This window comes from Suillus paluster, assembly GCF_016628075.1.
Source record: "Suillus paluster strain FC165 chromosome Unknown EDB91scaffold_94, whole genome shotgun sequence".
Classification (NCBI taxonomy): domain Eukaryota; kingdom Fungi; phylum Basidiomycota; class Agaricomycetes; order Boletales; family Suillaceae; genus Suillus; species Suillus paluster.
Genome location: NW_024537654.1, coordinates 135,615 through 161,199, shown reverse-complemented (window position 1 = coordinate 161,199; position 25,585 = coordinate 135,615). Strand labels below are relative to the sequence as shown.

Genomic DNA, 25,585 nt, shown 5'->3' with positions numbered 1-25,585 from the left:
TGCTCGCCAAAAGGAAGATGAATACCACATTGATGAGGAGGAACAAAAAGTATCTTTCAAAGCCTCAGAGGTAGACCTTCGCAAAGTGGAAAGAACTAACTTTCGCATCAGAGAGTATTCGATCAAGCTTCGTGCTTTGTACCCCTGAGCGTAGGTCAAAGCTAGTAATGCCAACCATAAGTTACGCTAAATGTCTAGTAGGATGACGCACCTTCAAGAATAAACGGTAGAAGTGCGTTTAGCGTAATCATGGCCACAGACGGCAAGGAATTCTGTACGATGGCACGTATTTTGTCGTTGCTATCGATAAGTCTAGCAAGCCAAGGCATCACTTTCTTGATCTCCTTGTAACTCAACAGACTCGCAAGCGCAGTGATGGGGAATATCCAGAAAAATAGCAGTAGCACCACACAACCGACGACAAACACCTCGCGAGCTAAGAGGTTTCCTGGAGGATAAGCAATGTTTGACCAAACAATGTCCCGCGGTTCAGGAGCTGGGCGGGTTTTCACTTCCCCTGGGTCAGATGAATGCGCTGCTTGAACAGCAATTTGCTACAGAGCGGTTAGCAAAGGGAGACGTACGTCAATAAAGTCGACACTTACTGCGCTAGACATCTTCTCGAATGTAACGAAGGCGACTTGTGTTGCCTTAGTTTTCCCGATACGACGCCACCTCTTGACTTTCTCGTCGGCCTCCGTGAACTTCGCTTCAAGGTACTCAAGTGCATCAACTTTTCGGGAGAACCATCCTGGTCGTATGGTAGGACGCTGGCGATGTGGTACGACGAAACGCCCTTGCTGGTTTTCTAGTAGTGACGGCTCTCTATCAGAGGGGGGAATGACATTCTCTGACGGGTCGTAGGACTCCACCACACTTGGATTCCCCACATAATTCGTCCATGCACTCTCCAACTTCAGTAATGCTTTTGTCCTACGGTCAAGAAGGACCTTTAAGGTGCCGACTTCTCTGCAGACCGTCACGCTCTCAACGCTAAGTCCCATATTTTCAAAGTATTCAGCGAGAGCCCGCTCGGACCGAAGATGATTAGGAAGATTAGTCACAATGACAGTCCTTCCGGGAATGGAATGAACCAATTCGAGGGAGAAAAGCTGACGTGAGCGAATGAACCGACGATAGTTCCTGTAGAGAAATCGCAATGCCAGGAAAGTGAAAAGGTACGTGAAGAGAAAATGAATGGTCAGGTATGAGTTAGCATCGCTGATGAGGTCGAGCCAGTCCCGTCCGGGTGTCACTGGGTCGTCACCACCGGTGGCGATCCATTCCGGCCAGTCGTTATCGTCTTCGTCTGCGCCCCCTCCGAGGCCGATGTTATTCTACGAGCAAGATGAAGCGATGAACCCCAGACATGTGAATTTACGTACGTTCCAGTTAATAGGCATGAGGATCGTAACAGCACATAAAGAGCAAACGGAAAAGAGGTAAAAGGAGGTTTTGAAGAAGCTAAGGAGCTGTTTGCACGTGAGTAATGTCTCGGCACATGTATTGCGAGATAAACTTGCCACTGCCGCATCCAGCCCAACTATTTGGAGCACAGTATACTCAGACACCTTCAAGGTTGGAATGATCCATCCAAAAAACGCCTGGTGAGCATGTGCCTCATGCGGCGAGAAGTCTGGAGGGGATTAGTTCCACTATGTAGCAAGAACGCAAAACCATGCCTTTCAGCATCGTTCTTGGTGCATATATCAATGGCCATCGTGAGCGACAATACGAGAAAATCAGGAAAGATGACAGTCCTATGGTCGAAGCGAGTAGGATTTGTGTCGTAAACCATGGTCCCTCGAACTTGTCTAGAGGTACATAGTGTCAGTTGGACAATCTGTATTTCCGGCCTGAACCTACATGTTGGAGGTGAGCCCGGCGGTAGTTCTGGTTCTTCGTCGCCAATCGCACGGACCAGGATGGACTGGATGACATCCATGAGGTTGAGTTGAAGGTACTGCACGTGTCGGTGAATCCCGACGAGGAAGTCTGTCATGATTCCCATAAGTGGGTGTTTGGCAAAGGCCCCGGAACCAAACAACCGCTTTGAACAAGTTACGTGAATCTCTATATGACAGCTGGCAGGGATACAATCTAGACCGGCCGCGAGATAAAAATACAGTAAGTACAATTCAACACATTTCATTTCATAAAAGGCAAGCTCTTCTGGCGTCTTGGGTGTTTAAATTGTACCCCACGAACACCATCATGAATGCATAATTCCGAGATTTTTTCGCAAATGTCGATTTTTGACTGCAAGCGGCGATCACGGAAGGAGTCTCCAGGAAGCGTGCATACACAAGCATGGGCATCAAACTGGATCCCAAAGCCCTCCAAAATTTTCTCATTCCTCTCCCACCAAATACCTGCTTCCGAAAAGTCATCGATGCACGTCACGGCAAGAACGACTGGGATTTTCATCCCTGCAACCGCCGCAGCGAAGGTTTTGTAACTGCGAAGCAGTGCTCTGGTGGCCCTTGACCCACGCACACAGTAGACCAGAAGATGTAGCCCACCGTCTCGTGATATCTTCCGTAGAAAAGATTTCAACTTTTTGGAAGCCACATCCTCTGGCACCAACCCATGACTTCCCTCTCCAAGACCCACGGTATCGTGCAAAGTGTACGTCTTGCCACGTATATCGACCTCATATGCATGGTCCTCAGTGGTACAAGAAAGTGCGTCTGGTGATGTGGAGGCGACATCCTTGCCTGCAATCAAATTGATCAAGGAGCTTTTACCGACTCCAGTCTCTCCGAAAATCACGATGTTTCTGCAAGTTACTGGATGCCCCTGCGCGATTGCATTCATTTTGGAAGATCTATCATATGTAGCAGACTCACCTCAGATTCTACCTCAAAATTGTCATCGATGTGAACGGGGCCTACACTACGACAGCGGGTCCGATTGGTTCGATTGGTTTGCCGGGTCTCATTGTATTGGTCAGAAGATCGTTCAGACATAACAACCTGTAGCGGATCTCTGACGTTTAGAGTCTCAGGGTGAAATCAGGCATAATTTCACCTTGTCGTCGGCAGTGAATGGCTCGGGGACAGACCTGGCCGGATGTGTGATACATTCTAAATGGTTTTATATATGGTCAGGAAATCTCCGTACGAATCTGAGTGTCTAGAACATGAGTATCATGTAACAAGCGCTGGGTTCTTGGTTTAGATGTGAATAGAAGCTAAATTTGCAGTGCCGGCCCATGACACGTTTGAAACGCGGGCCGTGTAGCAAAAACATCCAAGTTCCGATTTTAATCTGTGGTCGAGCGTCAATCGGTATTCGATTTTGGCCTACAGTACAGTCGATTGCAAAGCAGCACTGTGCTACAATCACTTTTGCTCGGCTGGATTTCCTGATGTGCCGAACTATATCCATGCCATCATATTCGCGGTTAATCTGAATTGTTATACAGAGTTTGGTTGGATACACCCTCAGGCTCGAACGGTGCGACATTATTAGCGAGGTGCAGCCCTGGCCCGGGACGACTAATACTTATTGCAATTATTATATTTGTTCACATTTAAACGGACATGCCCGAAACGCAACACTAGTACTCCTCCGTCCTTTGCTGTCATGTCGTCGGGCTGGTTTACAGACGCATGCATTGGCGCTTTGATCTGCGCCACTCTTATTGTTGCGATCCGTTGTTGGATGGAAAAGAGAAACATGCTTCCGCTACCGCCGGGGCCGCGACCTTTTCCAATCATTGGCAATGTCCGTGGGATTGATATTAGTGCACCGTGGCTAACTTACACGGAATGGGGTAAACGATATGGTGCGTGCGTGCATGACATGACATGGAGACATGTTGACGCTGAATACTGCTAAATGGTCACCAGGAGATATTGTATATTCGCACTTTTTCGACCAAGAGTTTATCGTCATTAACTCCGAGAAAGTGGCGATCGAGCTTTTAGAAAAGCGGTCATACAACTACTCTGACAGGCCGAACCTTCCAACAACCCCTCTGTAGGACATATATTTAACCAACTAAGCCAGTGTAGTTCCTGACATTGTTTCTACTAGTTTCGGGTTGGATTTCAGCACCGTACTTATGGCATACGGAGTCCGTTGGCGTCGCCAAAGAAGGATATTCCATCAAGCTTTCAGGGAGAAAGCAGCCCTAACCTACCGTCCGATGCAGCAGCGGAAGGCCCAACAGTTTATCAGTGGCATTCTTGATACCCCAGAGGAGTTTCTAAACCATGTTCACGTGTAAGTCTTCTCCCGCCGGTACCGTGTATTATTGATGCCGAGATTCTTCCCAGATATGCATCTTCTATAATAATGTCAGCTATATATGACCATGAGACGGAGCTGCACAACGACCCATTGGTTGAGGCCGTTGGGAAGACACTCAAGTTGGCTTTGGAGGAACTTAGACCTGAAGTGGCTGTTTTTATCAAGACATTTCGAATTCGTGGGTCTTCTGTCGTATTTTCTCTGACCTTGACTGGATACTGTTTATGTAGTTCTTCGACTACCATCATGGATCCCTGGTATGTCGATCAAGAAGAAGGGTGCGCGGTCACAAGAGTTAATCCGAGGCTGGATGAACGATCCTTTCCAGCGTGTGCTCACAACAATGGTAATTCATCGAGTTCACGTCTATTTGTACCTAACGTATCCCGAAAGGCTGACGGGACGGCGCGGCCGTCCGTGGTTTCGAATGCCCTCAGACGGATTGATGGAAAAGACCCATCCGGGGAGATAACACAAGCTATCAAAGAAACCGCAGCCGCAGCGTTTGGAGGTGAGCACCAATCGGACACAGCGTGCCGGAAGAATAGTTGATGACTTTCCGAGCAGCTGCTTCCGAAACGGTATTCAGTTCTCGAGTGATCTACCTTGCACCACTCTGATTTTTTGACTTAGACGGCCTCGGTACTGCAAGTATTCATCCTTGCCATGGTGCTCTTCCCGGAGGTACAAATAAAAGCTCATGTTCTGATTGATGCCGTCATTGGCGGGTCGAGGCTGCCGACTTTCGAAGATAGGTCGTCCCTTCAATACATCGATGCTATCCTCCGGGAAACTCTTCGCTGGCGTCCTATATTGCCCCTATGTGCGTTTACAGTTTCTGGTGCCCGTCATTGTCTTATGGAATAGCGTAGCAATGCCGCATGCTTCGGTGAATAGTGATGTCTGCGAGGGATATTATATACCCAAAGGCCTGAAAGTGCATTATTTCTGATATTCCTTGCTGACCTCGTAAACAGGTGCCACCGTTATGCCGAATGTATGGTATGTATGGTCATATCCAAGTGGAATCTAGAGGTCAACCGTTTTACAGGGCAATGACACAAAATGAACACAAATACCCAAATCCTTCGCAGTTCTTGCCCGAGCGCTTCCTGAACGCTGATGGCAGCCTCAACGAGGACACGGTTGATGTAACCTTTGGGTTTGGGAGAAGGTTTGTCACGATATCATAAGTCACCTTTTCATTTAAACGTCCTTATGATCCTGCAGGAGTTGCGTTGGTCGACATTTTGCGGACGCCTCTTTATGGATAGCAATGTCTGGCCTACTTGCTAGGTTTATGTTTTCAAAACAATCCGATTCAAACGGGAAAGTGGTCGATTTCGAACCTCAATGGTCCACTGGTGTCGCAATGTGCGCTCGCTCCCGTTCCTCTGTTGTCTGTTGTCTCTGTTAATAAGCTACTTCTGTAGTCACCCACTTCCCTTTCCGTTTACCATTTCTCCGAGGCTCTCCAAGGTAAATATATAATTATTGATCAAGCTATTTTATTCGGACAAGTACAATTTTTGATACAAAGTAATTACGTGTGGCTTTGGTTTTAACTGCTTCTCGGGTACTTACCGCCTTTGTTGCAAATGATGTCCTTGCAGCAAAATGTGTCGGTCAAGGAAACGATGTTCCAAATATACAAATCAGGTGAGGTTTTGCACGTCTTCTTCGCCTCTTGCATTCCTAGCAGGTACAGCCGGAGATTTGAACGTGAGAATCATCTCATTGGCTTCCACGATAATTTCTCCCTCCAGGACACCTCTATTGGATACAACTGAGTTCCGCATGGTCGAGCAACCATACAGGATCGACATGGTAAGTTGTAGCATCGCGCAACAGACAGAGACGACTATAGCTGCCAGCTACTGCTATTCTGGGAAATGGACTGTTCGTGAATTGAGTCAATATCATGGATGGTATGACCTTGCTCTCCCCCCAGAGCCGAATAGTAAGTAGAACGTCTTCCTTCTGTATGGCCTGAGACTATTTTTTTTGGAAAGTAGTACCTTCTAAACCAATCAACCTTCCTCCGCAATATTGTTCATGCACATGATGTTCCGCCTTCTGTGTCGCTGCTAAAACCTCACCGACGTTTCTTTTTGATCACCCGTCCATATACCTCGCAGAGTATCATCCACTCACCTCTAATGTCATATACCCAATCAAACAAGATAATCAACGCTCACATCCTCCAAGTTAGCAAATGTCATTTTCACACTGGTTTACATCATGCATCAACTCAGTATACACCAGATGTCCGAGAACATCTCCTCTCTAGAAGACATTGCACACGTACGTCAACTTAAAAGAATTGGAGCTTTTGCATGAAGCTTGGTCCAATTGGATGCACTCTCGTCAGGTTTGTGACCTCCCATGCCATCTCTTGGGACCCTGGTTCAATGCTACCACAGTAAGTAGTCCCTCGAAGAAACCCTACCCCTCATGCAAGATCCCGGCCCAACCATGCGCTCCCTAGCATCCGAAGAATTCACCCCCCTCTGCGAGTGCAGTGATCAACAGCTGAAAGAACGCAGCATCGGACCGTAATGGTATGAGATCGTGGGTGCTGGGTTCTAGGCTATCAATGGAAGCACATGTCAGAATACATTGGACGTACTTCGTGGAAGAGTAAGAGATATTCACAAAGGCCGTGTTGTGTTCTAAAGCAATTGAGTGAAGATGAAGAGCCTCGAGGACGCTGTCTGGTGTGGCCATGTGACCAGATGTAGCCTTCACAGCGTTTGTCAGACGCTTGACTGACAGTCGGAGACGAGGTTCAAGATGAACGGACGTTCCTGTAAATTCGTAGATCACAGTGGCATGCCGTTGGTGGTGGACATCGCCATCAGGAATGTCATCGATGCGTATCTCCTCAATATTGGTGGTCAAACTTGCATGGTTCTATTGTTCGAGCAACTGTTGGAGTATCGGTCGGACTGAGACCAAGAGAACAGAGCTCTCGTACAAGTTGGTTGATGAGTTTCTTGAGCTGTCAGATGGTCAGCACTACCATATGTTGCCCCGTCATTGCAATTACTTGGTGATATTGTATCGCATTATCACGTAGCTCTGGTGGTAATGTGAGCAGCAGCTGCGAATATGTCTTCGAGAAATGCATTTCGTGTCAACATGCATGATAGTAATGACCCATGGGATTCAGAGACTATCGGTGCCTGTACATGTCACTTGCACTTGTCCAATGTCAATTGGCTGACGTCGCAATGATCGAAGCAGTCTAGAACAAGTTACGGCGTTAATTTCGAAGAATGAATTGCGCCATGAGCTCGTACCATTCGTCCTGTCAGCTGAGCTCCGCTGGCAGCCCACGGAGGATGTATATCAACTGACAAGAATGGCAGTGGGATTAGACCCCAAAAACCCGAGCGTTAGTTTGATGCGCTGACATCAATGCTTTCCAGGCAAATTGTCATGGAGGGGTGATTGTCTGCGCTGGATTGGTTGCAGACCACTACTTCAAACCTCCATCCCTTGCTGGTTGACCGTGAAAAACTCGGGAGTTGAGTACCAGGCGTTACCTTGCAAGTTGCTTCTGAAGTGAACTTCTCAGTGTTCAGTGCAAGGGTTTCTTAAGGTCCAGGGAACGCTCCAGTACTCATCTAGAGGGTACTTATTAGAGAACGAAACATCGATGCGCAAATTTCGTGTCACTGTGCAGAGACATGTACATATCTTGTGACCATCTGAATGCTAGAGTCTCCGAGAAAGGGTTCACCAAAAAATTCGAGGGCAGCTTCATGAACAATTGGCAAGAACCCAATCCTTTTTCCCCAGTGGCCTCCTCAATTCTGCCATTCCGCTGTCTGCAGACGAGCATTACTTCTCATCCCCAAGCCCTCCCCGTTACAATCCGCACCCATCCCCACCCTTGCTTGACGATTTTGGACACGTCTTATACCCGCCCTCCAATACCCCGGTAGCCTGATGGTTGCTAGTGTGTCAAACGAGAACGACAAGTCGCACAGAATCCAGAAAGCACGTACCAGATACTGGCAAAGCAGCTCGAAGTCGTGGGTAACGTCGTACCTGCCGGCTCATCAGTACTGACTTTGTTCGATGAAGATGCGAGTGTGACGCACACGCAAGCTGTTAGCCCCTCGGGGTATACGGTGCTGCTGGTTAGCTTCAAGGCACTACCGTTGTAATCCAGTGTGTCTGAGCACTTTGCACACTGCGTCGCGTTGGTGCCAGCGAGGAAGCTGAGCAGCGCAAGGATGACGAAGCGGGAAGAGAACATCATGGAACTTGTTAATTTGCACGAAGTAAGGCCATGGCATGTTTTATAGGCTGAGTTACAACTTACTGGGGCCGTCACTTCGTCTCCAAGTCGGCTTCCACCGCGAACGTAAAGGCAGCCGGAAGGTTTTTCGGTGTTGCTCGCTTCGCTGCTGAGAATGCAGGCCGACAATTCCATGTGAGTGCTTGGGCAAAAACAATTAAGCAAAGTGCATGATGATCCCCGCAGATTCGAGAAGAATGGTGGACGTCATGTCTTGTACTTATAAGTAATATCGGGATGAAAAAATGTAAATGTCAAAAGTCAACTTGACTTTATGATCGAGCCTTCGTAAGTTGCCTAGTACGCGGACCCTTTCCGTCGCTTAACTTCGCATCGGAGAAGGTCTAACCTTGTCTGGACATGTCAATGGGTCACTCACACATGTGACTGTAAGTATTGGCATCTGACGAACTTTTTCACGTATAGGTTGGCTATGAAATCGTACACTCACTGTGATATACTGAGTCTAGATCCTACCATCATGTTCCTCGTCCGAAAATCCAGCTGCCAGGTTATTCGGCCTTGCTCACTTCGCCGTTAAGGATGCAGGCGGAATTGTTTCTCCTCTTGAACAGTACTACTGTAACATAAGTACTTGGGTGAAAGAAATTAGGCCAAAGTGCCATGTCGACTCGAGCTCCACTTCCACTGCCACGCACACCCAAGTCCCTGCTGGGCGTCTCGGCCCCAGCCCACCACTGTACATCACCCTCAGCACTCATCATCCTCACTGTTCGTTAACTCAGACACACATGACTGATACCCGTCCGTCAAATGGTCGTCGGACTGATAATCGCTAGCGTGTCAAGCGAAAACGATGAGTTACATAGCATCCAGAAAGCACGTACCCCATAGTCGCAGATGAAGAATACTCCCAAAATGTCATCCAGGTACCTGCCGGTCATCAGTGCCTCTGTTCGGTGAAGATATGTGAGTCTGACACACTCGCAACGTTTCATCCCGCTGTTGGCGTTTGTGGCAGTCCTCATAAGCGTGATGGCACTACCGTCGTAATCCAGTGTGGTTGGGCACGTTGCACATGTCGCGTTGGCGCCAGCGAGGAAGCTGAGCAGCGCAAAGATGACGAAGGGGGAAGTTAACATTATGAAGCTTGTTGATGTGAATGAGGCAAAGCTATCCACAAGTAGTAGCATGCAAGGGTTTTATAGGCTGAAATTACTGAGGCCGTCGCGATTTGCGAGACTCGCTTCGCCAAGTCCGCTTCTAGCGCGAACGTAACTTGAAGGCACGAAGGTTATTTGGCGTTGCTAGCTTCGCTGCTGAGCGCTGAGGCCTGAGGATTTACACTGGTTCAATTCTCTTGCGCTCCTGCGAACAGTAACTTATAGTAACATGCAAGTTCTTAGGCAAAAATAGTTACATAGGCTGCATGATAATCTCCGCAGACTCGAGAAGAACCAGTTTGTGGACCTCATGATACATATACTAGGGTGATGAGTTAGTTAATTAGTGACGTTGGTAGTAAATCGTCGGCGCAGGGCTCTCTTGCCTACCTAAGTTGAGATCGTCTGGGCTTTGATATTATCTCTGCACTGTGTTCCCCGCTGTTGTACAACACTGACAACGAAAATTCAAATAGCCTTGCAACTGAGCTGGTACTTACCCTGCATGTTGTTTCCGAAGTGAAGTCCTGCTCGCAAGGTTTCTTAAGGTCCAGGGAAAGCTTCAAGAGTCAGTACTCATCTGGAGACTGGAGGGTATTAGAAAATGCGCAAATTTCGTGTCGCCGTACAGAGACGTATCTTGTCTCTATCTGTATGCTAGAGTCCGACTCAGAGTCTCGAAAGAGTTTGCTGGCAAGAAATTGATGCAGCCTCATGAACAACTGGTAAGTACTTAATCAATTTCCTGGCAGCGGCCTCCTCAAATTTGTCCTCCTGCTGTTTGCAGAGCATCACTTCTCCTGTTGGGTGTCTCATCACCGGGCCCGCCCCTTCACACGCACGCATCCTTCCTTGACGATTTCGGACACGTCTTATACCCAGCCTACAATCCGCCGGTAGCCTGATGATTGCTAAAGTGTCAAACGAGAACGAGAACGAGGAGTTACACAGCATCCAGAAAGGACGTACCAAATACTGGCACAGCAGATCGTAGTCATCGTTTATGGTGCTAACATCGTACCTGCCGGCTCATCAGTCACTTTGTTTAATGAAGATGTGTGAGCATGACGCACACGCAAACTGTTGGCCCTTCGGGGTATACAGTGCTGCTGGCTAGCTTCAAGGCACTACTGTTGTATTCCAGTGTGGCTGGGAACTTTGCACACTGCGTCGCATTGACGCCAGCAAGGAAGCTGAGCAGCGCAAAGATGATGAAGCGGGAGGTGAACATCATCATGGAGCTTGTTGATGTGAATGAGGCGGATAAATAGAAGGACACAAGGGCTTTTATAGGCTGAAATCACTGGGGCCATCGCGATCTACGAGACTCACATTGTCTCCGGGTCGGCTTCCAGCGCGAACGTAGTAAAGGCAGTAGGGATAATCTCCGCGGAATCTGTGGACGTTATAATATAGCCTTGTGCTAGGTGATTTATCACACAGCATGGGAAATTATGTATTGGCTGAGGGCCTTGACATTTCAAAAAGGTGACTCGGTGGACCAGGTGAAAATGACGCGGCACTACAATACAAATGCTTTTGGATCTATATAACCATGCCATGTCAAGTACAGCCCATCCACGCGCAGACACATGAATGTAGAACATACCTATGAATTGTACGGGATTAATGCCGGCCAGCGGGCTGTAAGCCGCGCGCAAAGTTTAATGAGAGTGCGGTCAGCTTTGACACGGCATTTTCAGCTGCGTCAAGGCGCGTCACGACCGCGGCAGGCGCTACACTGTCGAAAGTGGTTGGATCGACTCAGAGTTCGAAGAACGACAGAGCTGTGGGCTCGCAACATTCGTCCCAGCTGAGCTCTCTGGAGTCACTACTAGTGCCCATTCACTCACGAATAGCAGCAAGATCAGGAGTGGGGTTGAACGCCGAAAATTTGATCGAGCTGCCTTTGATTGGAAGGGTCTTCGAATGTATTGGGCGATGAGTTATTGTTAATGTTAGTAATGAATCGTCGAGAACGGATGCGCTGGCTCTCTTGCCTACCTAAGGTGAAATCGCCTGGGCTTTGACATTTTTGCACTATTGATCTATACGTTCCCCCTGTTGCACAACAAAAATGCGCTTTCACACCCTGTGTCATGCATGGATTTGAATAGTTGCAATTGCGCTCTTGGCGGAGAGAAAGGGCGGCAATGTTAGTTGGCCCATTCAGTTGCGTGAAAACACGTATGGAAACCCACGTGTTTGGTCTAGTCGAAGGCTAATCCAGAAGACCGAGATGTCTCTTGTACCGACATGCGGGGGGGTTTCGACCTATCTGCCCATGAGAAACGATGAGAGTCAAGGAAAGGTCAGAGTGCGTACATCACTGAAAAGTCGGGAGTGTTTCGCGGCAGTGGTCTGCTATTCTCGGATAAGTGTCTAGTGCAAGGGATGCCAATCTCAATTGCCCAGCTCTTTCCAAGAACGATCTACGGTCCCGTACTAATCTGCAGACCAACCCTTGAAGTTCCCCTTATGCGACCATCAAAACAATTTTCGGCTTAATAGCACAGACTGGGACTCCGGCTTGAGCCGAGCTCACCACCCGGCAGTACGCGGGAATGTGTATATATGGTAAGTAAGATAGGCCAAATGCGACTTGCGGCGTGTCTATGAGTAAGTGGAAGAACGCCGTCCAGGTCGGAAATCGGACGAGTAAGTTGGTTGATGGAAGGGGAGGGACAAGGTTCGTGGATAAGTAGACTGTGATTTCGGACGTCACGGGAGAAAAACGACTGAGGATGGATGGAAATGATCTCGGGATCGTAAGGGGGACTGAATTGGGAAAGCAGGTCGTTTGGCTGCGGTCAAGTTCGAGTCAATCCTCGTGGAGTCCCCCAATTTGTCTGTAAGGAAGCTTTGATGTAATCGTGGAAGATGCAGCATGGTCATTTTCATCGGGTATCAGTTGGAGGGTAAAAAGGCAAGTGGGAACAAAATGGACGAACGAAAGAGCATCCTCTGCCCATACTAGGAATGGAATGTGCGCATCTGTTATTGCGCGCGTGGGCTGGAGTCCGATGTCTTGTGTTTAAATGTTATCGGTACTCGAATCATAATGCCCATGGTGATTGTTCCTGATGCAAGGAAACGAAGCTGAGCTTATAACATATGTAAGATTCGATCGGCGTATTGGTATGCAGAAAATCTCTATAATGCGGACAGCACTCCAGGGCAGTAAACTCGTGCATTGTAAAGCAGCACAGATGGTCGGTTGCATCTGACACTGTGCAGTTGAGCGTGCGGCGTGAAGTCAGCGTAACACGCATTACACGCCATAATGTGGGAGTACTTAAGGGCAGAAAACTCGTACATTATGGCAGCGAGGTATGCGTTGGGGGAATCCTGCGTACCATGTTCCGAATGCGATGGGCCCAGTGGCCTAGGAAATCAAAAAGAGTTCTCTCGTCATCATGGGCCACCCAGGAACGTAATTTCCAGTCGCTGAGGCCCTGACTCCGGACGTAGAATTGGGAATCGAGAAAAAACATCGACCATGTTCGGACCTTGTGTTGGATCGAAGTGTATCATGTCTGATACCAGACCGCCCAGGAACTTCTTCCACGCTCGAGTAGCGCTGGTTTGTCCAAATCAGAGTATGAAAAATGAGACCATTTCGAAGTAACGGCATGACCCGTATCGTACGATGATTAGCAACGGATGGCTGGATCTTCGCTGAGAGATGAGCTACAGAAATAGCGACCGATCTCCAGCTCATAAAGGTGTCGCGATACATCTAACGTTTAAATAATACGCTTCGTCCTGAGTGCGCCATGCATCTAGCAGAAGATAGTACTGAAGGACAGATGGTAGTTGATCAGCAATATTGCTATTATTGAAGCACCTACTGGTGGCACGATTCATCCTCGCAATTCATGTTCATTTCTGTTGGAGTTGACCCAAGAGGGTACCAATCCGGACGGTAGCAAATTCGTGGCTTGTAACCCTTTTCTTTGAGGAAGTTGTAGTGGTCCTTCCAGAGGCCATCCTGACAAAACCGCCTGAGCTGTGAACCGTAAAAGTAAAGGTTGTCGAAAATAAATATGGATCCGACCCACAAGCATAACCCGCCATATACTTATAACTTGGGTAATGATGCAACGTTATTGGATTGTCGAGAACGGATGCACTGGTTGACAGGGAGTTTTCCGTATCATGACACACTCCGAGACCGGCAAGTTTTCAATGCTTCGGAAGCCACGTTGCCCTCGTTCATTCGCGTTCCTTCTTCTTTCCAAGTGCACATTATTAAGTAGATGGATTTATCGGGCACTTGAATAGTTGTTAACTTGTTCCATATGCAAGATCCTGTGCCTGAGTCGGGCTCCTTGTTACCGAGCGAGAAAAATCTCCCACAAGTACTTACCTACAAGCGGGCGAATCTCGGGCAGTGTGATCCTCATCACCTCAAAGGCAACGGCGTAAATGATCATCAAAGGGCAATTGAAGGGCAATTCCATAAGACCGCGTTTTGTTCCCTCGAATGTACAGGGAATTTCCAGAATTACCTACATGCAACAAATTCAAGGTAATAAACAAACAACAGGTTGAAAGATGAAGTTACTATTGCTGAGTACCAGGGCAGCTCTGGACGCAAGCCCATAAGACCGCAATCTATTCCCTCGAATGTAAGGGGAATTTCCAGAATTACCTACATGCAACGGATTCAAGGTAATAAACAGACAATAAGTCAAAGAATGAAGTTACTATTGCTGGGTATACCAGGGCAGCTTTGGATGTGAGAAATAAACAACGTGGAGTTCAAAATGAAGAAGGAAATAAGATGACCAAAGCGACGACATGACCGGCTTGCCATCGCCGTTAACGATCCGTGCTACATATAATCAGATGCAGCAGGTCGATGGAGGTCAAGTTGAAAGAATCTACTCGTCACACCAAGGGAGGTCACCGTCGGGGTTGGCAGGAGTAGCGGTTGCAGGGATAGATGTAGCGGGGGTAGTGCCGCTAGCAGGAGGAGCAGGGACTTGGACAGTAGTCCGATGTGCACAGTACCTAAACGAGACTTTTAGAAACTGCGTTGAAACTGAGAAATATTGAGGTACCTCTCCCACGTATATATTGGTGCAATCCTCGTTGATCTGTGGGTTATTCGCATACAGGATGGTAGTGTTGGTGCCTGCAGCATAGGAGATACCGTAGCAATCATCGCCTGCCTTGACTACGTAGGTGGTCGTGCAGTCTTGTCCCTGCCAGCCAAGGCAGTAACTCTGGCCAACGACGAGGTTGTCGCAAGCTTCATCGATGATTCCAGTGTTGACGACTGCAAGCTGGTAGCTACAGGCGGAAAAATGTCAGTGGACTTCAACAAGGAATGGGAGTTGGCATACGTGGAAACGCTGTTAGCTGCCGAGATACTGTCACAAATATCGCCAGCCTGAGCGGTGTAAGTGCGAGTGCAAGACATGTCTGCGGAAACAACTACACGAACAAAACAGAAAAAAACGCGTGAACAAACCGAACAGGTGCAACGAAGAACAAAATACTAACGTTGGGCCACGAAGGGCAAGGCAAGGATAGCAGCAATTGTTTGGGTGAACATGGCGTTGAACAGAATGCGTGAACGATGACAAAAAGAGTGTGCAATCAAAGAGAGACGAGGTCGGCGATGTGGAAGGAACGAAAGAGGTGGAGCAAGATGAGTTTCAACTTGACAAGCCGAAGTTATTGCCTTCTATACTTGTCTCACCACATGACAACCGTTCCCTATACATTTCCCGGATCCCGATATCAAACGGATCGTGTCCGAGATTGATCTAAGGATTAATATCGAGGTTAAATTGAGGCGATCCAAGAGCGCTAGAAGGCGCTCAGCAAAGACATCTATGGACTAAATTCCACTTAGAATCGTGATATAAAGTACTGTCTCATGCCTATAAAGCTAGCGTTTGACGTTTTTGAAGACACCGCCAAACACATCTGTTCTCACAAGAACAATACTGCCATCAGCGGCGTCTCAGGCTCTGCCACTTTGTGCCCCGTTACTACCAGAATCCCACCTTCATCGATATTAATATTTACTCAGTGGGGCTGACCTGACCGCGTGGTAGTTCGTCTTGAATTCTGCTTGGTGCATGCAAGTATGAACCGTCTTTCATCTTCTATAGGCTTGGCTAGGGCGACTAACGTTAGTGTAATTACACGGAAACAGCAACAGGAAAGCGGTGGAGGTGGATAGGTTACCCGCTGGCATTCGCTTGTCGATGACAGGATGCCGGGTCCATGAAGATCATCTCTTGATTAATTGGGCGATAAGTTACAAGAGGTGAAAAAGAGTACGACAAAAATACGCAAAACAAGCCTAGGTCACCCTTTTTCGCTATCAACCGCTTGAACCTCTCCTGGTCGAATATCACTTGGCCCTGGCCCGCCGAAGCCGAACACGCTGCTGAGCGACGCTCGTAATGCATCATATGCAGCCTGATGGGGCGCTGGATGTATGGAGTTAATAGTATGCGTCTGTATCAACCCAGATAGGGGCGAGAAGCTGTACGTCGAGTCTCTACATGGCCATGGTCAGCAAGAATCAGTGCAGACGGTATGAGATCCTGACATCTGCCATTTCCCAACACCACCGCTGACACGCGTCGTGCCATGCACATCAAGGCCAATGAAGACACTCTTTTCTCGCTGGTGATTCAAGTGGGTTCCGGCTACAGCGCTTTCTGAATGCGAGGACGGCGATCCTTGCACTATCACCCTGCGTAGCTCAACACGAAGGTCTGAGTACAGTGTTCTCATTGTGTGCCGGATAAAGACTGACGAAGCCAAATACAGCGGCAGACCTGGGAGAAAGTCCCCGTCAACGACATGAACGCAATATGGGCGCATCACGAACCTTCGAGGCCAAGTGTTCTTGGAAATGGCGAGGGAAGGGCAACAGGAGGTGTGTACGTCAACCTCACTTTTGGGCTGTAAATGTTTTCTACCTCCGGCGAAGACAATTCTCTGGAATCAATCAGTGCCGGTGTCTTTGTGGGGTCTATGTTCGAGACAAGGCCAACGTCGAAGAAATCAGGAAGCGTTTTCTGAAGGATATAGATGGCGCGGCCTGAATGGTAACAAAATAACAAAACGAATGACGATTATAGAGAGAACTGGTGGTAGCATCAGTGTGTCTCCCAAGTAATATCGCGCCAGACTGACCTGTCCGGATCTGCCATTCACGGTCGGATACATCTCCGGAACCGCTGGAACCCCCATTATTTGGCGTAAACATGGGAGGACTAGGGCCCTCTGAAAACAAGAGGTCATGGCGTTGTTTCATTGGCCGGACAGTAAATGATGGAGAAGCCTTAGGAGCTGCGATTGACGACCGTTGTAAATGTGTAGACAGGAGTTTGTGAGATAAAGTAAATTTATTTCGTGGGATCAATGTAGTCGATGACAATCTCGGGTTATGGAGACCATGCCGCATCATGGTCGGGACAGTTGACGCAACGCGTAGACAGACACTTAACAAAGTATTGGATTGTTTGGTCGGAAATAAACACCGCCACGTGTTTCCTTTTTGATCTCAAGGTCAAAACCTGTCTGTTCACGAAAAGTCTGCAACGCACTATCAAACCTCCTCAAGGTAACCTTGGATAATAAGGTGTTCAATATCAGCCCTCCTAACCATGAATCTTTGCCCCTTCTGAAAATCGATAGTCCCAAGCTCTGTCTGTATGACCCCACAATCCCTGATAACGTGAACCAGCACATGCAAGTCTTTGGGGGGATGGGTGATACTGGCTGTGATATCCAGCTCGTTGGAAAAACCAGCACGATAGTCCATCACAGAAGTGCTGTACTGGCGAAGGAAGTCGACTTCATGAGGAGAGAGCTTGCTGCGAATGTCCTGGTTGCTCAGGATGTGCGGTAAAGCGCCACCAGCGGTCCAGTACATATCGCGCAGTCTATCCATACGGTGCTTGTGATAAGCTAGGAGACATCTTTTGTTTCGTACGATGGTTGTTTGATAGATGAGCATCGCTGGAGTGACATTCTGACCTGTTTCGGTCATTTTTTCGAGATCGCGTTGTTCCCGGATGATAGATCGTACAAGATTGTCGTTGTATTTGAGAAGGGTATCCGTTAATGTTGATCTACGAGATTCCATGATGAGCTGAGTGGCAAGATCACCAAACTGACGCGTGTCCGTCATGGTGAAGATTAAGAGACACGGATGTTACAATGTGACACAAGTGTGACTGCACGCGTTTATTGGTCACCTCGATCATGAGTTGCCACTTTCAGCCACTCGCCTTTACATTCGACCATCATGTCTCAGGACTCTCAGGATATCGGGACTGCAACCACTGCGATAGAGTATGATTTCTTTAGCACACTAAGACTTGTCGGCTGATCAGACTCAGGTCTGCGCCAGATGCCAAAACTCGAAGATATGATCGTCAACTCCGGTAAGATCACTTCAGGAGAACTATACAAATGAGGTCCAATTGACATTTGCGAGAAGTCTGTGGGCAGCCACTGGACAGAGTGCATTAGAATCTTCTCGAGTACTGGTGATATCTGCATCTGCAACTTCAACTTCAATCTTGAAGAATCTTGTTCTTCCTGGCATCGGACACTTCACTGTCCTTGATCACGCAAAGGTGTCACACTCTGATGCCGGGAACAACTTCTTCTTAGAAGGATTCAATAGTATTGGAAAATCTAGAGCAGAAGAGGGCGTCAAGCTTTTAAACGAGCTAAATGATGGTGTTGAAGGTCGCGCAGATACTAGAACTCTCGAGGACATCCTCGAGTCGCAGCCTGAGTGGATCACTTCGTTCACTATCGTCGTTGCCCATAACCTAGACCATTCACTCTTGCAAAAGCTCTCAGCACTCCTTTGGAAAGACGCAAAATACCCGCCTCTTGTGGTCGTCCGATCAGCTGGATTCCTCGCAGATTTCTACATTCAATTCCATGAACACACAAGTAGGTCCAGATCTATGTCCTTGAATATGCTTATGACGTATTCAAGTCATCGAAAGTCACTCGGAAACTTCTCCTTCTCTTCGCATCGACAAACCATTCCCAGCTTTGAGAAATCACGCCCTGTCGTTGGAGTTTGACAAAATGGACCCGACAGAGCACGGTCACATACCCTATGTGGTGATTTTAGTTCGTGCGCTCGAAGATTGGAAGAAATCCGTAAGTTTGTCCTTGTTCGGTTGGAAGGCAAATTCATGCCAGATCATACAGCATGGCGGTAGTCCACCGAAATCATATGAGGAACGACAACAATTCAAGAAAGGGGTCCTTGCACTGAAGGTGAAAGGGGACGAAGAAAACTTTGACGAAGCAGAAGCACAGGCGTACAGATGTTGGACGGAAACCAAGGTTTCTATTGTTCCATCTGTAATCTCAAGCTAAAGCACAACTGTTCCCTTAGGTTCCTTCGGAAATCGCGGCCCTTTTTAGTGATCCCGCGATATCCGCTGAATCCCTGAGCGACAACCATTCGCCCTTCTTCCATCTTCTTGCTGCCCTGAAGGAGTATACTGAGAAATCTGACATACACACGCTCCCTCTCACATCAACCCTGCCAGATATGAAGTCTGACACCCATAACTACATACATCTGCAGCGACTTTACAAGGCGAGGGCAGAAGAAGAAAAACAAGCTTTCAAGACCTATCTTCGTGTACCGGTCGATGATGACATGGTTGATTCGTTCGTCAAGAATGCGCATGCGCTGGTTGTTGTCAGAGGCAAACCTTGGGGTACGTTCGATGAAGACAAAGCCGCTTTAGGTAATACTTTGGTACATCGCATTGGCTTGTACCGCTGACATTCGTCTGTTGGGTTAGTGGAATCATTATCAATCATGCCGAAGGAGACATGCATACATCTAGCGCTTTCTGCACTTTCGTTGCTTCAAGCGAGTGACACCTCAGTGTCACCATCACCAGAATCCATTCGGGCGATGATGGAGTCCATTGTCGGACAGTCTACTGAGCTTCCTAACGAGGCTGAGGATGCCATTGGTGAGATGTGAGTAGTGTCCCTGTCCGTTGGTTTAATTACGGCTCATTTCGTTGCCATAGTGCTCGAGCGCCTTTTTCCGAGCTACCCAATACTGCAGCTTTCCTTGGCGGTATGGTTGCTCAAGAGGTGATCAAGATGATCACGAAGCAATACGTGCCTGTGAGGGGTTACTGTGTGATCGACCTGATTGAGACATGGACAGGAACTATCGGTGCATGAGACATGCATAGAGTTGCCTCCGTGGAGGAATGCTCGGTACTGGTACAATGATACTTGTGTATATAGCCGTCTACAGACCATGCTTTCTACTAGCGACATCAAAGCTTAGCCTTTTTGCTGGCGTTGTTGTTAGCTTGGATGATTTCCGCAGCTTTGTGAGCCAGCCTAGAAAGATCTTTGAGCAAGTTGCATGATTACTATCGATGACCCCTTACCCATAAAGCGTGGCTTGGGGATGAGTTCCCAAGTGCTAAAGATCGTCTGTAAGTATTAGTATGTCGGAGGTAAAAACTGTCAGCCTTACGATCGGGAAGATGCTTGCATCCGCCTGTGAAGTGTATGTTTAGGAATCTGAGTTGTTCCAAGAAGATACACATACCACTCTGAGGTTGGTTGTCCCATACACCTGTATAAAATTTGTGAGTACGTCTCACAGACGCAATTAAACCTGACGTTTGACCTTGAGTTCGTTGTCAACGACGCCGTTGGCCGATCGAGGGAGCATTGAGGCTGTCCCTTCGAAGAGCAACGTGCATGAGAAAAGCTCACAAATTACAAGGTACATAACCTACCTATAGGATGGAATGCGCTCTTGACCATGGAACGGATATAATCCATCAGTCGTTCATCTGACCAGGAAGGTTGAGGTTCGATGATTTCGGCAGTCAAGTCGCCCAGAGCCCCTGTCTGCATGATCTTGAAAGCATATTTCACAGCCTCCAAAAGCATCATCATATCTCGAAGGAGATTCAATGGTCTGTCTACGGAAGATAATGACTTGCTTACCAATGTTCCCCAAAGAATCGAGCGTCGCCGGATCAATCTCTGGTGAATCAAACACAGATGAGGAAGTCGCATGCACCTGAAGTTGAAGCATGAGTTCAAGCGGCAGTTCAATAAAGATTCGAAACAGACATGTCCTCGACTCCAGGCATGCTGTAGGAAGACCGATAACGTGTAATGCTTAGCTTTTTCGTTCGTACATCCGGCATGAGTGTAAGCTGTAGATGATCAATACCACATCCATACGTTGTGTACAAAAGACGCACAAGGGAAGAGAATAATCTCTAACTGAGCAACACCATCGTTCACCAGCCAGGCGCGTTGGACGTCATACCATTTTTTCCAGGGCGAGTTTTGAACTTGCGGTAATTTCAGAGCCTCATCCAGAGTTGACAGCATACTCTGCATTCTATCGGGTGAGATGAAAGATGTCGATGGAATGAAGACGAGGGTAGACAGTGTGCTACTGAGCATCCCAGTTCTGGAAAGACGATATTGTTCTAGTCTTTTTTGAGAAAAGGTCTCTAAATTGAGGTCATCCACGGTTTCGTGCGAGCCTTTCAGCTCGGCGCCCATAGATACCGCAAAATGATCCTAAGGAAAGAATCATACTTGATTCGTTTCTCTACTGAAGGTGACACCGACCTGAAAGTTTTCACCAACGCCAGGTAAGTCAATTTTCACGGGGATGTTCAGTCGACGTAAGAGGTCAGGATTTCCGATCCCTGGTAATGTAGAAATTAATAAACAGACCGTCTGATGTAGCCAGAGTGCCGCACCTGAAAGTTCCAAAAGTTGGGGCGTTTGCAGAGCACCTTACCTCATCGTGTAGGTTAGACTTTTCAATTATCAAATTATACACTTACCGGTCGATATGATAACTTCCCGTCGCACAGGGACCTTGTATGTCCGCCCCCCATGATGATATTCAACTGTTATAGCTTGTAGGTCACTACTGGAAGTCTCTCTGAATATCACTTTAGAGGCTTGTGCACCAGTAAGTACAACGATGTTGGGTCGGCTAGAAACCCGATCGTAATACGCCTGGAAGAATTATTCAGCGTCAAACATTTCATCGTTTTCTGCCACCTTACATTTGTACTGTAACTGCGCGTGTTTGTTTGAGGATCAACTGACGCCGTGTATGTCCAAATACCTATGACGTCTCCGGAGGCCTGATAGTGGCTTCAGTGATGCTTAGCCTGTCAATAAATCAAACTCACTTCGGATTGGTTCGTGACCACGCCCAAATTATTCATGGTCTCGAAGAATGGCAGAACGAGATCATAATAGTAGCTGTAGGCACTTGTCTTGACATAGCCGTACCTGGCTCGGGAATGGGGCGTCATGGCATATTTGTATCTGCAATGCTAGACCCACCTGCCATGATTATTCGTAACATTGTCTGCGTGGTGCGTCTTGGCGTGATGAGTAGGAGGGCTCCAAGCCTCGGAAGATTTGATTGCATGACTGATAGTATTCCAATTCCATCCTAGACGAGTAAAATCGGTAATGTGTTCCGTTCCACACTGGACTGTGGTGAACTGGTACTGACCTTTAATGCCAAGTTTCTCCCAGTCTTTCGGCACATGAGTATAAAGGGCATCAACTCAGTCACATAGCCCCTAGGACTAACCATTATGCTCAATCTCGGAACCACTATCAAGGTGAAAGTTTGCAGCCGATCGGTTGATGGGATACGAGTACATAGTATGCACTCACCGACAGAAAGCCATATAGTTCAGTGCTGAAGTACCACCGAGAACTTTGCCTCTACTGATTGGGATCTCCCGATTCTGAGCAAGTGGTTGAGGTTTCGTGACGAAATTCCAGTCATATTCAGGGTCTATACTCGAACCGTGATGCCTTGTCTTCAAAGCATAACTCCAGACTCACTTCCAACAGCCTTGCCGATCATGCCTTCACCAAACAACTCATGAGTAGAAGGTCAACCAGTCACCTATTGGAGCCCTTACCGGGGACAAGAATCATCTCGTCGTCCTTCCTCAGGCCTGCTTCAATAACTCCCACACGAACGTTAGCATTAGTGGAGAGGCTATAACATCCCAGAATTAGCGCTGCAGGGAAAGAAGAAAAAGGATCCTATGATAAATATGTACATCGAAGCCAAAGCAAGGCCAGTTGTTCCGCCGCCTATAGAATATTATATCATCAAGTCGTACACAGCTCGAACCTGACAGGTCTGACATACCAATGACGATATAATCAAAATCCTGTTGAGAGAACTCAGGAGAGGACACCATCGTGTACCCAGTATAGGAGAAGTAAGAATGACTAGCATAGAACACGGAATTCTTATACACCACGAAAGGACTTTAAAGTTCTACCCTGAAAATACCCCACGAGGACATGCCGTGACCCATTTGATGCCACTCGGGGCACAGACACAACTTCAGCAACTACACATGTTACACACTGACGCGATAACATTATGACCTGTTTCTCGTGATCATCGAGTGTGGGCAGTCAGTCGACAAGAATGATCGCAATGTGCATCCTCAAGGCCTCACTAGTACTAGTGGCATGACGGTTATTAATCTGGGAAGCTGGTATCATATCAGCTGCCGGTGGTTGCAGAATCAGTTGACGGTCTTGTGATATGGTGAATGCTGTAACAGATGGACCGCGGGTTTAAGAAGGAGTCATTGGGGAGCCTGGGATCCGCGCTCCAAATTAGTTTATTGTATCACTCATGTAATACTTGAAGAGCCCTAATAAATTGACCGTCCATATTGACACGATAGGCTACTTCAGAGCATTGCGAACGCATGCAAAGGGTTAGTAGAGTAGCTCACCACTGGGGTGCATGGAATGCGAAAGCGATTGAGAGGGTGAGAAATCCATAGTCAACAAACCCGAATGATAAGTGCTATTTATATTACCCACAGAACTAGCAGGTCTAAACTTGATCTGAGTGGACAGCACCAACAACTGTCTCATCCTCTCCAGACCGCGCTTGAAATTCTTGTGGATGCGATAGCATTTCCATCGAAGACGTCGATTGGTAGGTAAGGGAAGACGTGCCGCTCATTGTTCACTTGAAGATTGAAAAGTATTCGAGAAGCAAGAACGCTGTGCGCAACGATCTGAGGTCTAAAAATGAGGAATACTGAGTTTTTGATGATACATCTCTACATATATCATCGACCAGACTAACGTGTTCAGCATCTCGCTGTACGAGAGCTAGGGGGTTTAGTCAGGTCTTGAGGCCAACAGAAAAAGGAAAGAACTCACAGGCAGCACGGCAATAACAATCACATTGACTGTCGATATCACTGTAGAAATTTCAACACGAAATCAATAATCACGAAGGTTTCATACTCATGATGCAGAACATGTAGAGCAGTCCATCCCGATAGACAGCCCTCATTAGCTTGCTACCAGAACCAAGATAGTGTCGATATCTCAAGAATGCAGTAGTGGACATGAGAACTGGGAGTGGATCAAGTAAGGAGTTTCAATTATAAAACTTTGAATTCATTGTTGCCTCACCAATCTCGAAGAACATCAAGAGTCCATATGCGAGGGCTTTACTACGAGCCCTCTCCAATACACAAGGCGGGGCGACTGAAAAAGAATGAATCCCAAGACTACGAAGTGAACCTTGAGACCTCACCTCCTGGGATATTCAAATTGATAGGGGCAGCACTTAGAATCACAGCCGTCACCAGGATGGCCTGTGCCACTCAGGTTAGTGGTGCACAGGGGAATAGAGATATCATTGTACCAAACCAAAGGAGAGAAGAACAATAAGGTAAGCCTTTTTGTTGCCAGAGAAGGCGTAGACCCTGGCAATCAATAATCCTTTCATTTGAATGTAAATGCACGCTGTAACGTGGTATGCAAAAGTCAACCTTCCGAGGCAAAGATGCCTAAAAAATGTATGCCTGAGAAATGTCATTGCGAATCCATGTCATGAAAACCATCTAGACCAACCATCGACAGCATCGTTGAAAGGCGCACACTAAATGTATGTGAGTTGTAGGGGAGGCGAGTGTCACTGCACAGATTGAAGGTATACTCACATTTTGCGTGCCCCATGTCTTCACAGCGGCTGGTCAGGAATCAGCTTTTGTGTGATAGTGCATACTGGCGTGTCTCACAATATGAGGTCATAAGTGCACCAGCAAAAGGTACATATCTTGAAATCGTGAAGGCCGTGCGGATGATCCCCCACTTCCGTCCCCAGGTCCATCGGACCTACAAGAAGGGATTAGCGCTGAGGTATGGGAGGCCAATTTTTCTGACTTCGGAGTGTAACGTGATGAAGTAGTCATAAATCTGGTGATAACATCAGGACTATGATGGGACTAGAACCGCACAACTTACTAAAATTGCTGATGCAGCGACTTCGGAGTAAAGCAAACTCGTGAATAACGATAAGCATTGCCATCAAGCCAACCTCACCGTTAGTATACTATTAGAGATGTTAGAGAAGGGCTGGACATGGCACAATTGGATTGAGTACCTTGGCTAACTGCAATCCAAAGGTGTCTGGGACTGACATTTTCGAGTGGCCCAACCGGCAGGTGAATGGCGGTCTGCAGCAAGCATTTTGAAATAAGTACTAGAGTGTGTACAGCAACAAGATTTCCACGGTTGTGATCGTCAGCGCCAAGTAGCAAGGACTGTGAGTGCTGACCTATAGCAGAATTCGTTAGTAGGGCGCCTTGTTCATAATGATCTAATCATGATGCATGGATCATGATCGTTGCACCGAGTAATTGCCGCACAGGATGCATGACGGTTAGTTGAAGGTGATTCAGATACACTACTGGAATCATACTTCAAGTCTGGTACTGGTCGAGAGCAGCAATTTATAAAATAACTTTGGGGCGACCAAGCTCCGACCGTTGTCACACAAGATTTGAAG

At 47.5% G+C, this 25,585-nt stretch overlaps 11 protein-coding genes across 11 annotated transcripts; 2 read left to right on the top strand and 9 right to left on the bottom strand.

The window, feature by feature from the left end:
- Positions 1-171: 171 nt before the first annotated feature.
- On the bottom strand, positions 172-2,462 carry EDB91DRAFT_892341 (late exocytosis, associated with Golgi transport-domain-containing protein). Its single transcript, XM_041328751.1, has 6 exons — positions 1,867-2,462; positions 1,683-1,814; positions 1,524-1,636; positions 1,386-1,472; positions 606-1,337; positions 172-554 (listed from the first exon to the last, which is right to left on the bottom strand). Exons 1-6 carry the CDS (start codon positions 2,150-2,152, stop codon positions 195-197), a joined length of 1,710 nt encoding a protein of 569 aa, XP_041171838.1. The 5' UTR covers positions 2,153-2,462; the 3' UTR covers positions 172-194.
- On the bottom strand, positions 2,305-3,119 carry EDB91DRAFT_1350326 (P-loop containing nucleoside triphosphate hydrolase protein; the record flags this gene model as incomplete). Its single annotated transcript, XM_041326055.1, has 3 exons — positions 3,031-3,119; positions 2,850-2,975; positions 2,305-2,799 (listed from the first exon to the last, which is right to left on the bottom strand). Coding segments are annotated over exons 2-3 (615 nt in total), but the record flags the coding sequence as incomplete, so codon positions are not given.
- Positions 3,120-3,213: 94 nt separating this feature from the next.
- On the top strand, positions 3,214-5,856 carry EDB91DRAFT_892225 (cytochrome P450). Its single transcript, XM_041328749.1, has 15 exons — positions 3,214-3,372; positions 3,428-3,790; positions 3,855-3,984; positions 4,042-4,230; positions 4,284-4,435; positions 4,488-4,603; positions 4,651-4,768; positions 4,825-4,838; positions 4,891-5,080; positions 5,130-5,186; positions 5,235-5,259; positions 5,309-5,431; positions 5,488-5,631; positions 5,691-5,736; positions 5,798-5,856. Exons 2-15 carry the CDS (start codon positions 3,589-3,591, stop codon positions 5,798-5,800), a joined length of 1,509 nt encoding a protein of 502 aa, XP_041171836.1. The 5' UTR covers positions 3,214-3,372; positions 3,428-3,588; the 3' UTR covers positions 5,801-5,856.
- Positions 5,857-6,964: 1,108 nt separating this feature from the next.
- On the bottom strand, positions 6,965-7,389 carry EDB91DRAFT_1164044 (uncharacterized protein; the record flags this gene model as incomplete). The annotated part of the gene is made up of 2 exons (XM_041319918.1): positions 6,965-7,258; positions 7,307-7,389. Coding segments are annotated over 2 exons (200 nt in total), but the record flags the coding sequence as incomplete, so codon positions are not given.
- A 559-nt stretch (positions 7,390-7,948) lies between these two features.
- EDB91DRAFT_892290 (uncharacterized protein) lies at positions 7,949-8,969 on the bottom strand. The gene is made up of 3 exons (XM_041328750.1): positions 8,946-8,969; positions 8,271-8,708; positions 7,949-8,208 (listed from the first exon to the last, which is right to left on the bottom strand). Exons 2-3 carry the CDS (start codon positions 8,699-8,701, stop codon positions 8,070-8,072), a joined length of 570 nt encoding a protein of 189 aa, XP_041171834.1. The 5' UTR covers positions 8,702-8,708; positions 8,946-8,969; the 3' UTR covers positions 7,949-8,069.
- Positions 8,970-10,279: 1,310 nt separating this feature from the next.
- Positions 10,280-11,144, bottom strand: EDB91DRAFT_892213 (uncharacterized protein). Its single transcript, XM_041328748.1, has 2 exons — positions 10,764-11,144; positions 10,280-10,711 (listed from the first exon to the last, which is right to left on the bottom strand). Exons 1-2 carry the CDS (start codon positions 10,925-10,927, stop codon positions 10,360-10,362), a joined length of 516 nt encoding a protein of 171 aa, XP_041171833.1. The 5' UTR covers positions 10,928-11,144; the 3' UTR covers positions 10,280-10,359.
- Positions 11,145-14,189: 3,045 nt separating this feature from the next.
- Positions 14,190-15,354, bottom strand: EDB91DRAFT_1164030 (uncharacterized protein). Its single transcript, XM_041319917.1, has 3 exons — positions 15,202-15,354; positions 15,042-15,132; positions 14,190-14,988 (listed from the first exon to the last, which is right to left on the bottom strand). The coding sequence occupies exons 1-3, from the start codon at positions 15,251-15,253 to the stop codon at positions 14,577-14,579; spliced, it is 555 nt and encodes a 184-aa protein (XP_041171832.1). The 5' UTR covers positions 15,254-15,354; the 3' UTR covers positions 14,190-14,576.
- A 277-nt stretch (positions 15,355-15,631) lies between these two features.
- EDB91DRAFT_1164024 (uncharacterized protein) lies at positions 15,632-17,888 on the bottom strand. Its single transcript, XM_041319916.1, has 5 exons — positions 17,271-17,888; positions 16,858-17,217; positions 16,550-16,762; positions 16,265-16,496; positions 15,632-16,213 (listed from the first exon to the last, which is right to left on the bottom strand). The coding sequence occupies exons 1-5, from the start codon at positions 17,413-17,415 to the stop codon at positions 16,018-16,020; spliced, it is 1,146 nt and encodes a 381-aa protein (XP_041171831.1). The 5' UTR covers positions 17,416-17,888; the 3' UTR covers positions 15,632-16,017.
- An 86-nt stretch (positions 17,889-17,974) lies between these two features.
- EDB91DRAFT_1253898 (uncharacterized protein) lies at positions 17,975-19,908 on the top strand (the record flags this gene model as incomplete). The annotated part of the gene is made up of 8 exons (XM_041323720.1): positions 17,975-18,021; positions 18,069-18,113; positions 18,170-18,636; positions 18,683-18,852; positions 18,904-19,041; positions 19,094-19,454; positions 19,512-19,695; positions 19,749-19,908. The coding sequence occupies 8 exons, from the start codon at positions 17,975-17,977 to the stop codon at positions 19,906-19,908; spliced, it is 1,572 nt and encodes a 523-aa protein (XP_041171830.1).
- Positions 19,720-23,162, bottom strand: EDB91DRAFT_1316011 (alcohol oxidase). The gene is made up of 21 exons (XM_041325180.1): positions 22,904-23,162; positions 22,812-22,845; positions 22,652-22,747; positions 22,414-22,542; positions 22,328-22,350; positions 22,247-22,270; positions 22,072-22,183; positions 21,915-22,017; positions 21,786-21,866; positions 21,558-21,735; positions 21,471-21,506; positions 21,337-21,416; positions 20,958-21,285; positions 20,824-20,909; positions 20,695-20,770; positions 20,481-20,645; positions 20,369-20,424; positions 20,288-20,314; positions 20,213-20,236; positions 20,124-20,158; positions 19,720-20,073 (listed from the first exon to the last, which is right to left on the bottom strand). Exons 1-21 carry the CDS (start codon positions 22,953-22,955, stop codon positions 20,007-20,009), a joined length of 1,812 nt encoding a protein of 603 aa, XP_041171829.1. The 5' UTR covers positions 22,956-23,162; the 3' UTR covers positions 19,720-20,006.
- Positions 23,163-23,437: 275 nt separating this feature from the next.
- Positions 23,438-25,219, bottom strand: EDB91DRAFT_1315997 (uncharacterized protein; the record flags this gene model as incomplete). Its single annotated transcript, XM_041325179.1, has 15 exons — positions 23,438-23,805; positions 23,870-23,895; positions 23,947-23,987; positions 24,034-24,144; positions 24,205-24,279; positions 24,329-24,389; positions 24,440-24,516; positions 24,567-24,599; positions 24,649-24,676; positions 24,738-24,766; positions 24,816-24,912; positions 24,961-24,993; positions 25,042-25,061; positions 25,120-25,129; positions 25,181-25,219. The coding sequence occupies 15 exons, from the start codon at positions 25,217-25,219 to the stop codon at positions 23,649-23,651; spliced, it is 837 nt and encodes a 278-aa protein (XP_041171828.1). The 3' UTR covers positions 23,438-23,648.
- Between the last annotated feature and the right edge of the window lie 366 nt (positions 25,220-25,585).